This window comes from Anomaloglossus baeobatrachus, chromosome 10 (genome assembly GCF_048569485.1).
Source record: "Anomaloglossus baeobatrachus isolate aAnoBae1 chromosome 10, aAnoBae1.hap1, whole genome shotgun sequence".
NCBI classification, from domain to species: Eukaryota; Metazoa; Chordata; class Amphibia; order Anura; family Aromobatidae; genus Anomaloglossus; species Anomaloglossus baeobatrachus.
This window is the reverse complement of record NC_134362.1, coordinates 210,328,448-210,340,269: the sequence shown is the minus strand read 5'-3', so window position 1 is coordinate 210,340,269 and position 11,822 is coordinate 210,328,448. Positions and strand designations below refer to the sequence as shown.

General features: G+C 51.7%; 1 protein-coding gene across 2 annotated transcripts in view; it reads left to right on the top strand.

Annotated features, from left to right (window-relative positions):
- GINS2 (GINS complex subunit 2) overlaps positions 1-7,538 on the top strand; it is a 14,024-nt gene extending 6,486 nt beyond the window's left edge. The window contains exons 2-5 of one of the 2 annotated variants that reach the window (XM_075325304.1): positions 1,695-1,809; positions 3,073-3,172; positions 4,486-4,612; positions 5,364-7,538. In XM_075325304.1, the coding sequence (XP_075181419.1) occupies positions 1,746-1,809; positions 3,073-3,172; positions 4,486-4,612; positions 5,364-5,489 (417 nt within the window). In that variant the 5' untranslated portion in view covers positions 1,695-1,745 and the 3' untranslated portion in view covers positions 5,490-7,538. The remainder of the gene's footprint in view (positions 1-1,694; positions 1,810-3,072; positions 3,173-4,485; positions 4,613-5,363) is intronic. The other variant, XM_075325303.1, reaches the window with a different exon arrangement.
- Positions 7,539-11,822: the final 4,284 nt, after the last annotated feature.

The window sequence follows — 11,822 nt, the reverse complement described above, 5'->3', positions numbered from 1 at the left end:
CCCAGTGTGGAGGGGGGGGACGTCTCCTCCGTGTATTATACCCCAGTGTGGAGGGGGGGACGTCTCCTCCGTGTATTATACCCCAGTGTGGAGGGGGGGACGTCTCCTCCGTGTATTATACCCCAGTGTGGAGGGGGGACGTCTCCTCCCGTGTATTATACCCCAGTGTGGAGGGGGGACGTCTCCTCCGTGTATTATACCCCAGTGTGGAGGGGGAGACGTCTCCTCCCGTGTATTATACCCCAGTGTGGAGGGGGGACGTCTCCTCCCGTGTATTATACCCCAGTGTGGAGGGGAGACGTCTCCTCCCGTGTATTATACCCCAGTGTGGAGGAGGGGGGACGTCTCCTCCCGTGTATTATACCCCAGTGTGGAGGGGAGACGTCTCCTCCCGTGTATTATACCCCAGTGTGGAGGGGAGACGTCTCCTCCCGTGTATTATACCCCAGTGTGGAGGGGAGACGTCTCCTCCCGTGTATTATTCCCCAGTGTGGAGGAGGGGGGACGTCTCCTCCCGTGTATTATACCCCAGTGTGGAGGGGAGACGTCTCCTCCCGTGTATTATACCCCAGTGTGGAGGGGGGACGTCTCCTCCGTGTATTATACCCCAGTGTGGAGGGGGGACGTCTCCTCCCGTGTATTATACCCCAGTGTGGAGGGGGGGACGTCTCCTCCCGTGTATTATACCCCAGTGTGGAGGGGGGACGTCTCCTCCCGTGTATTATACCCCAGTGTGGAGGGGGGGACGTCTCCTCCCATGTATTATACCCCAGTGTGGAGGGGGGACGTCTCCTCCGTGTATTATACCCCAGTGTGGAGGGGAGACGTCTCCTCCCGTGTATTATACCCCAGTGTGGAGGGGAGACGTCTCCTCCCGTGTATTATACCCCAGTGTGGAGGGGGGACGTCTCCTCCGTGTATTATACCCCAGTGTGGAGGGGGGACGTCTCCTCCCGTGTATTATACCCCAGTGTGGAGGGGGGACGTCTCCTCCGTGTATTATACCCCAGTGTGGAGGGGGGACGTCTCCTCCCGTGTATTATACTCCAGTGTGGAGGGGAGACGTCTCCTCCCGTGTATTATACCCCAGTGTGGAGGGGAGACGTCTCCTCCCGTGTATTATACCCCAGTGTGGAGGGGGGACGTCTCCTCCCGTGTATTATACCCCAGTGTGGAGGGGAGACGTCTCCTCCCGTGTATTATACCCCAGTGTGGAGGGGGGGACGTCTCCTCCCGTGTATTATACCCCAGTGTGGAGGGGGGACGTCTCCTCCGTGTATTATACCCCAGTGTGGAGGGGGGACGTCTCCTCCCGTGTATTATACTCCAGTGTGGAGGGGGGACGTCTCCTCCGTGTATTATACCCCAGTGTGGAGGGGAGACGTCTCCTCCCGTGTATTATACTCCAGTGTGGAGGGGAGACGTCTCCTCCCGTGTATTATACCCCAGTGTGGAGGGGAGACGTCTCCTCCCGTGTATTATACCCCAGTGTGGAGGGGGGACGTCTCCTCCCGTGTATTATACCCCAGTGTGGAGGGGGGACGTCTCCTCCGTGTATTATACCCCAGTGTGGAGGGGGGGTACGTCTCCTATATATTATAAGCACAGGTTTTGTTCCCCAGCTGTTCGCTCCTGTTCTCTTGTCCCGTTTGTTGTGATTATGTATAAATGGCTCCTGACTTTCTCTCCTCCAGGGCGATATCGGCCCCTTTAACCCCGGCCTTCCTGTGCAGGTGCCTCTGTGGATGGCCATCAACCTGAAGCAGCGGCAGAAATGTCGCATCGTTCCTCCGGAGTGGATGGATGTTGGTAAGAATCTGTTCTTTTTGCATATATAATGGCTTTGTGCAGGGGTCCATGTCACTATGGCACTAGGATGTTGGGATTTGTGCCTGGGTGATGGTAATGTGCCTTTAGGGTGTTAAGGTGAACTCATAACCAGAGATCACTAGTTGCCTACTGCCTGGCCGAATTGATATGGGCCAAGTGCATGCATAAAAGAATCCACACCAGACACAGTCGGATGTGTAATCTCTTCTTGGTCACAGTAGAAAATGGCACCAAAACACAGACTGAGGAGACTCATGCGTCCTCTTGATATAGGCTAGGGGCGTACACAAGTTCAGATATGCACATTTAGTGGGACAGTTCATGGGCTAGCCAATGGGGAGATCCGTGTTGCTGTTGATGGGCGGGTCTGACTCCAGTGGATGAAACCATGACGATGGGAGGGACGTCATCTGGTGCATCCATGCTGATGGTTTGGTCTGTGATTTCCAGCTTGACCAGTCTTCCCTTATATGGAGGTCTTCTTTCATCTGGACATTCCTTGCATTCCAAGCAAGGTGTGGATAACAGGAAATAGCGGCCATCTTTATATCTGTGTCATTTATATGATCTGAAACCTGAATTATGTAAGGCAAAACGATATATTTCCAACAATGCTCTATGTCCAGAGGTTAATTAAGTATTTCATTTTATGGCTCTCCTCAACAAGGGCAGAAGGTCAGAGCTGCGCCTTATCTCCTCTGTGACTCTGCGCTGCCCAGCCGTCCACCCCTCTTGACTCTGCCCGGTCAGCCCCTTCCCTCCCAGTGACTGTGCCGCCCGCTGGGTTACTCTACGCCGCCCGGTTGGCCCCTCCTCTGTGACTCTACACCGCTTGGTCCACCCCTGCCCCCATGACTTTGCATCGCGCCGCCTGGTCATCCCTTCTTTCCCTCCGCTGGTGACTCTGTGCCGCCCCGTCAGCTCCTCCAGTGCGGTGACTGTCCTCGTCCCTGCTCATTTATTGTGGATATGACGGGTGCATCTAGTGCTGACACAAACCTCACAGGGAGGGATCACCGCCCACTCGCTCACATCTTGGGCTGCTATCTGGCCCATATATCGTGTGGTCCGATAGCTCCAGCTCCAGCGCTGTCTGACCACATTTCCTGTTGTTTGTACTCAGGGTAAAGTATTGGCTTCTCATATCCTCTCGTAATATCCTTCTAATACTCGTGAGGATTGTATAAACGGGAGATGAATGCAGATATAAAATATTAATTATATTAATCTTTATCTTTTCAGAGAAGCTGGAAGAAATGCGGGACACTGAGCGGAGGGAGGACACCTTCACACCCATGCCCAATCCCCATTACATGGAGCTTACCAAGCTACTGCTAAACCAGTAAGTGCAGGATTCGAGGACATGGCCGGGGCCTTGTGCAGCTCCGCCCTCTGGACCATCGGCAGTCCTTACAGTCCATACAGTCCATAGCTGCTCATGAGCTGCATATATACAAGTTGCTTGAGTTATCTGCCTTATTAAATGGATTTTGGAGTTTAATAATATAGAGGACGGTTCAGGTCCCCTGACTATAAGCCAGAGCTAAGAGCAGTTGCACAGAATGTATTACCAGGGCCCATAAAGTGCCCGATGAGCGTCTGTAAGAATGGACGCTCCTGATCATTGGCCCGAGTATGCAGGACAGCGTTCAGACAACAAATCCTGACGCCAACACATCTCCTCTTGTGCACACTGGGTATACAGCCAAAAGTATGCAAACTATGCAACTACCAAATGATTGGACCATGATTTTTCAGTCCCCAGCTTATGAAAGGGCTTCGAATTGATGGAAACCTCCCACCTTAACACTAGAAGTCCCAGGAATTTCGAGCTCCATAGGGTTCCAATGGTAGAAATGTTAAATGACCCCTCTCTGGGACTTCTAGTGTTAAAAGTTGTCCCTTGACAGATAATTATGACTTATTCACAGGACAAGCCATCAGTATCTAATAGATACAAGTCCCCCCCATCCTCCACTCTGACCGCTGCTGTGGATGCAGTGATAGGAGGCGTGGATGTGCCGTTGTGGCTTCTACATTTATTACTATGGGATTTCTAATTACAGTTGAGCATGTTGGGACCCCTGTTCTGGAGAAAGGTTGGGATCACGGGGCTGTATATTCCATAAATGTCTTGTTAGCATGGGTGTAATGGTTGCAGGGATCATGACTGGGTACAGGGGGCTCGCCGACCCCAGCGCCTGCTTCAGCTGGATGTGTCTGAGAGCGTGTAATCACCTGAAATGCACTTGGGTCCCTGCACTGCAGTGTGCCGGCCACCGATTACGTTTATGAATATTCACTGCTCCCCACTCCCATAATACCGCCTGCCTCTTTATTGAAGCCAGTGCTGAGGTGGGCGGGACTATGGGCATGGGGAGCAGTGAATATTCATGTTCTTTAATAGCAGCTTACGTGACCGCCCATTATCCGGCTTCCTGCAGCGGCTTGGCAGTCATGTGCTGTTATTAAAGAATATGGGTATTCACTGCTCCTCACTCCCATATTCCCAGGCATGTGGAGCAGCGAATTTGGTGGCAATCTGCTCATCCCAGGGGCACCCTCATACTGGGTCTGCTTGGCAATGATAATTGGCGTCCATGCCCTGTATGAGGACACGCGTGTGGTGGGTGACATTGTGCTTTCTCTCCTCAGCGCCTCCGACAACATCCCGAAGGCTGATGAGATCCGCACGCTTGTGAAGGACACGTGGGACACTCGCATCGCCAAGCTCCGGTTGTCAGCGGACAGCTTTGTGCGGGAGCAGGAGGCCCACGCCAAGGTACAGATGGGTACTAAAGGTGGGGGGAGAGAGAAGGCGCAGATAGGGTCTTACCCGATATAACTCTGATTGAATGTAAAGTAGAGAAAAACACTCACCTATTTCGGTTGTGCCAGTCACAACCCCTTGAATCGCATTTGAGTGTCAGCGTGGTATTAAGCAGCGGCCCCGTACACAGCAAAGTAATGGTACAGAAAAAAGGGGAAAAACGGGTTTTAGCCGCGCTAAAAAACCACTGATGTTGAGTTGATTAAAATTTCTTTTTATTTCAGCATTTCCAACGCGTTTCCGAGACAAAGTCCGTCTCCTTCCTCAGGGAAAAAAAGAGGAAGGAGACGGACTTTGTCTCGGAAACGCGTTGGAAATGCTGAAATAAAAAGAAATTTTAATCAACTCAACATCAGTGGTTTTTTAGCGCGGCTAAAACCCGTTTTTCCCCTTTTTTCTGTACCATTAAGGTACAGATGGGGCAGAGCTGTGATTTGGGCGAGATGGTTCTCTGCTTGTTACTGAGGCTTAATGTGCAGAAAATCAGAAATGTCAATGTTTAGTTAATGCTGGCGCCCCGAGCTGTCACATCACACAGCTGGCAGCGTGGCGATGGCCCTCGCAGATTGCAGTCATTCTAGGTATCCATAGCCTGTGATTCGCGGTCCAGCTTGGCGCCCGGCCTCCTCTGATTACACGCGTGTAATTGTCCACCTGCCGGTCGCTGCCCGCTGTTACCCGTCTCTCTCTTCTCGTTTGCCAGCTGGATAACCTGACGCTGATGGAAATTAACACCATTGGAACTTTTCTCACCGAGTCCCTAAACTACATGTATAAACTGCGGACCAGCCTGCGGTCCTCGGAGGATGGACAGTCCCAGGAATACTAGCCCACCCGCCGGGCCAGCCTCATTACAAGGGGGCATGTCCTTAGCCGCCTGCTGGGGTCAATACCGATATCATCTGTGCCCCCGGCCTGCAAGCAAGCGAAAATATGCACCTCCTGTGTCACTGAAATCTGCAGTCCCATGTAACAAGAGCAGAACGCAGCTCTGTGAGATGAGGATAGCGGGGCTGTGTTCTCACCGAGCTCTGAGCCGTCTGCCAACATCTGTGAAATAAATACATTCTGATGTGATCCCTCCGCTCCGTCCATTCCCGGCTCCGCACATGTAAGTGGATAATCGCTTCATAATGAGAAATAATTAATGGGGTCTGAATGTGCAGATCGCGCCCCAGCTCCCAACACGGTAAAGGAGTGATAAACCACGGCTGCCGGGGAATTGTGGCATCACGTCGCGGCCATTGAGATGAGTGGTTGTCCTTGTAATACACGCGGTGTAAGTATAAGACACCGGTCCATCCCGGCTCATAGACGGAGGTCCCAAGCTGCGGACCCCCATATGGACAGGGATGGTCTTCCTAAAACGGTTATTAAATCTCTGGTGATAGATTTTTTTTTTTCTTTCTTTTAGGAACATAAACCATACATCCAGTGATTTGGGATCTTTTTTGCTTTATTGCCGGCCCTGATCTTATCGCTGAATAGTTACAACTTGGTGTAGACCAGGGGTCGGGAACCTTTTTGGGTGAGAGCCATGAACGTCACATTTTAATATGTAATTCTGTGAGAGCCATACTTACTACAGGGGAGCGGCGGCTTTAGTGGAGCGGCTCAGAAGGTCCCGCGGTGTCGCAGCTCGAGGGTCAGTGTGCGGAGGGTTGGCAATTCTGCTGCGAGCTTGTGGGGTGTCATGACAGCGGGCGCCATTGATCTGCCGCCGGGCTTGGAAGAGGGGGTGTCGTGGCTCAGTGTGCAGCAATGGAGGGTCCGCGATACCGCGGGCTCATGGGGTGTCGCGGCGGTGAGAACCATTGATCTGCCGGCAGTCTTGGAAGAGGGGGTGTCATGGCTCAGTGTGCGGCAATGGAGGGTCAGCGATACCGCGGGCTCATGGGGTGTCGCGGCGGTGAGAACCATTGATCTGCCGGCGGTCTTCGAAGAGGGGGTGTCGTGGCTCAGTGTGCGGCAATGGAGGGTCAGCGATACCGCGGGCTCATGGGGTGTCGCGGCGGTGAGAACCATTGATCTGCCGGCGGTCTTCGAAGAGGGGGTGCCGTGGCTCAATGTGTGGCAATGGAGGGTCAGCGATACCGCGGGCTCATGGGGTGTCGCAGCGGTGAGAACCATTGATCTACCGCCGGGCTTGGAAGAGGGGGTGTCATGGCTCAGTGTGTGGCAATGGAGGGTCAGCGATACTGTGGGCTCATGGGGTGTCGCGGCGGTGAGGACCATTGATCTGCCGGCGGTCTGCTTTGAATCTCCTGTAGTTGAGAAGATTGACTTCAAGAAAATGGGCACAGATCATTGCGATGGACTTCAAGAAAATGGCCGTTGAGTCCTATCTGCGCATGCGCTGCCTACGTGGCCATTTTCTTGAAGTCTATCTCGTCAACTGCGGGAAATTCAAAGCAAAAGCAGCCCGCAGAGCAACCCTGCGCCACCACTGCTGCCCTGGTAAGACATATGCAGTTTGTAAGATGCACCCCCATTTTTTCCCCAGTTTTGGGGGGTGGTAGGAGTGCGTCTTACAAACCAGAAAATACGGTATTTTTTTAATATATTTTCTGCAAGCCACATGTAGCCATCTAGAGACTCATCTGGCTCATAAGCCATAGGTTCCCCACCCCTGGTGTAGATGCTTCAGAGTCTCTGCATATCGGAGGCTAAGTAGCCACCTGAAAGCCGTACTATCCGCCACTTGCATGAAAAGTACGGCTTTCAGGTTACTGGCTACTTAGCGACTATTCCCCATTGACTTCCATTGCACCCGCTACTCGTGACGAATATGCGAGTAGCGGATAACACTAGCCCCGATTCATCACTTCATCCCTTTTCCATTTTGTCTTATGGTATACGTGCACTAAACTATTAAAAATGGTACATGGGGTTCATGAAGTTTGCTCAGTTAATGTTTGGGGGGTTCTTTTTCTTTCTCCTTTTCATTAAATGATGCATAAATATCTGACATCTATATGGGCCGTTAGGGGGGAGGGACAGGCGTACATCAGACAAAAATATTATTGGGAAACTCCAAACTCTACCCACCATGGAGGACATGAGAAAAAAAAACCGGCACAAAATAGCCTAAAAAATGCAAAGGAAAACCACCAAAAACAGGTACAAGTACAATAATGGATAATAATCTTTATTTCTTTGTCGCTCCATTGGGAGACCCAGACGATTGGGTGTATAGCTACTGCCTCCGGAGGCCACACAAAGTATTACACTCAAAAGTGTAAGGCCCCTCCCCTTCTGGCTATACACCCCCAGTGGGATCACTGGCTCACCAGTTTTGTGCTTTGTGCGAAGGAGGTCAGACATCCATGCATAAGCTCCACTGTTTAGTCAGCAGCAGCTGCTGACTATATCGGATGGAAGAAAAGAGAGCCCATACTAAAGGGCCCCCCAGCATGCTCCCTTCTCACCCCACTCTTGTTGGGTGTTTGTTAAGGTTGAGGTACCCATTGCGGGTACGGAGGCTGGAGCCCACATGCTGTTTTCCTTCCCCATCCCCCCTGAGGGCTCTGGTGAAGTGGGATCTTACCGGCCTCCAGGCACTGAGGCCGTGCTCCATCCACAGCTCCTGGGAATCTGCTGGACATGGAGCGGAGTATCCTCAGGGACATGGCCCTGCTACGTTAAGGTACTCTGTGTCCCTGTGGGGACCGCGCAGACACACGGCAGCATTGCTGGGTGTGTTAGTGCGCCAGGGACGGCGGCGCTGCCCGCACTAGTGCCATCGCACACTACAGCTTGCTGGGTGTGTTAGTGTATTAGGGGACTACCGGAGACATTCTGTCTCACGGGTACAGGATAGAGTTCAGTTCTCGTCCTCCAACTCAATTCTTCGGAACTTCTCCACCTCCCGACCGAGCCGATGCTCTTCTGCAGGCGGTGGGCACTCTAAAGGCACAACGAGTGGTGACCCCCCGTTCCTCTTCAGGAACAAGGTCACGGTTTTTACTCCGAATTATTTGCGATGCCAAGAAAGGACGAGTATTTCCGTCCCGTTCTGGATCTAACACAGCTCAACCAGCTCGTGAACACCAGGCGGTTCCGGATGTAATCCCCCGCTCCGTCATCGCCTCAATGTTTCAAGGAAATTTCCTAACATCGATAGACGTCAAGGATGCTTATCCCCACGTGCCGATTGATCCAGAGCTCCAGCGTTTCTACGCTTTGTTATAACACGCGAACACCTTCAGTTCGTAACTCTGCCTTCCGGCTGGCGATAGCCCCACGGGTCTTCGCTAAGGTCATGGCAGCAGTAGTACCAGTCCTGCAATCTCAAGGTCACTCTGTGATCCCTAAGGCTGCAATCTCTCCTTAGGATCAGTCGCACACTTTGAGACGCCTCATGCACTTCTCACGTAAGATGGTAGCAATGGCGGCAGTCCCTTTCGCGCAGTTTCATCTGCGTCCATGCGCCGGGGACTTCCGCGCCGACCAAGGCTTATATGCCGGCCGCGCTTATCAACTCGAGTCCCCGGCTTGCGCGGCCTAGTCTCACTTCGTTTCCGCCCACAGACCTGCCAGTCGGGGTAGGGGCGTGACGCTGCACAGCACGGCAGCGCTGAGAGCTGGAGTATGCTTTGCATACTCCACCCCTCTCACTGTGTACGCTGTGAAGCCGGATTCCCGCATTATCTCAGGAGTGGTTGTCACCATGACGCAGGCCAAGAAGCCAACGTCCACCAAGATCTATCACAGATCGTGGAAGATATTCTTATCTTGATGCTCTGCTCAAGGAGTTTCTCCCTGGCCATTTGCATCGCCTATTTTTCCTTCCTTCCTACAATCTTGGTTGGAAAATGGTTGGTCGCTCAGCTCCCTTGAAGGACAAGTCTCAGCGCTATCTGTATTTTTTCAGAAACGCCTAGCCGACTTCCGCAGGTATGCACGTTCCTGCAGGGAGTTTGTCTTCTCATCACTCCGTACAAGCGGCCATTAGAGCTCTGGAGTCTGAACAAGGTTCTAATGACTCTCTTGAAGCCGCCTTTCGAGCCTTTGAAAGTTGTTTCCCTTTTCCGTCTTTCACAGAAAGTGGCCTTTCTGGTAGCGGTCACGTCTCTTCAGAGAGTGTCCGAGCTAGCAGCGCTGTCATGCAAATCTCCATTCCTGGTCTTCACCAGGACAAGGGGGTTCGGCGTCCGATTCCGGACTTTCTCCCTAAGGTGGTATCCCACTTTCATCTCAATCAAGATATCACCTTACCTTCTTTGTGTCCTCATCCAGTCCATCAATTTGAAAAGGATTTGCATCTGTTGGATCTGGTGAGAGCACTCAGAATCTACATTCCCGCACGGCGCTCCTGTGCCGCCCGGATGCACTCTTTGTCCTTGTCGCTGGTAAGCGTAAAGGGTCGCAAGCTTCCAAATCCACCCTGACTCGGTGGATCAAGGAACCAATTCTTGAAACCTACCGTGCTGCTAGGCTCCCGGTTCCCTCAGGGCTGAATGCCCATTCTACCAGAGCCGTGGGTGCGTCCTGGGCATTACGGCACCAGGCTACGGCTCAGCAGGTGTGCCAGGTACCTACCTGGTCGAGTCTGCACACTTATACCAAGCATTATCAGGTGCATACCTACGCTTCGGCAGACGCCAGCCTAGGTAGACAAGTCCTTCAGGCGGCGGTTGCCCACCTGTAGGAAAGGGCTGTTTGACGGCCCTACCACGAGGTATTCTTTTACCCACCCAGGGACTGCTTTTGGACGTCCCAATTGTCTGGGTCTCCCAATGGAGCGACAAAGAAGAAGGGAATTTTGTTACTTACCGTAAATTCCTTTTCTTCTAGCTCCAATTGGGAGACCCAGCGCCCGCCCTGTTTTCTTAGGGTTTTTTTCGGTACACATGTTGTTCATGTGAATGGTTGCAGTTCTCCGATGTTTCTTCGGATTGAATTGGTCTTTAAACCAGTTATTGGCTTTCCTCCTTCTTGCTTTTGCACTAAACTGGTGAGCCAGTGATCCCACTGGGGGTGTATAGCCAGAAGGGGAGGGGCCTTACACTTTTTAGTGTAATGCTTTGTGTGGCCTCCGGAGGCAGTAGCTATACACCCAATTGTCTGGGTCTCCCAATTGGAGCTAGAAGAAAAGGAATTTACGGTAAGTAACAAAATTCCCTTCTTCTATAGCGCCAACATATTCCGCAGCGCTGTACAATTAGTGGTCACTGCGTTCTGGGCTGATTTTGGAGGGGCTCCATCCTATACTTCTAAATCCAGATCGGATTACCTGGTGTTCGGTCTTATTGATGCTATTTAATGTCTGGGGACCTCCCCTCCCCCACAGGTAGATATTCTCAGCTCCTTTGTCCCCCGGGGGATGTCGGCAGAAGCCTCCGGCTCGTCTTCCTTCTGCACGCTCGGCCTTTATCGCTGTATCGCAGTAATGGCTCCGATACGTCCTGGCTTTGCTTTTGGTGACCGCTGCTGTGATATAAAGCAAAGTCCTCTGCAGCTGCCGGAGTCACCGATTATTCCTCTGCACTCGCCCTTGTTCGCTTTTACAGCTTTTGAAATTTGGGAAATTTTGCTTTTGACCTCAACACCCCCCCCATCCCCCCTAATCTCTTACACAAACCAAGTGTTAGGAAACCAGTGCACTACGAGGTCAGGGCCTGCGCTGCGCCCTCTGGTGGTGCACGCCTGCTACAGCGGCTTTGTACAATGAAACAAGGTATTACTACTATTCAGTCTTCATAAAAATAACATTAAATTGCACATATTTTTGGGAAGGGCAGTGAGGTTTAGTATGTGTAACTATTGATGGAGGTGCTGGATCGCTCACTGTGTATGGTCTTTAGAATATATTCATTGTGCATTTTACCTTTTGCAGCTCCTGGGGTGAATTTAATGTCAAATCTGCAAATGAAGCCGCATGTGTCGGATCTGCAGCCGATCACCACTGGCCCGATCCTTAGTGCTGGCATCTTCTGCGGTCATTAAATTTTTTTTTTTTTTTTTTTTTTTTTACATGTTCTAGTAAGACGACAGTATCAGGCCCTGTGCACACACTGCGTTTTACCCGTGCATTTGCTGCAGAAATTTCTTGACGTTGTAACCTTTCTGCAAACATTCCCCAGCAAAACCTATGGGGAAAAAAAAATAGCTGTTCGCACACTTTTTTTTTTTTTCTCTTCTCAAGAACATTCTATCTGCA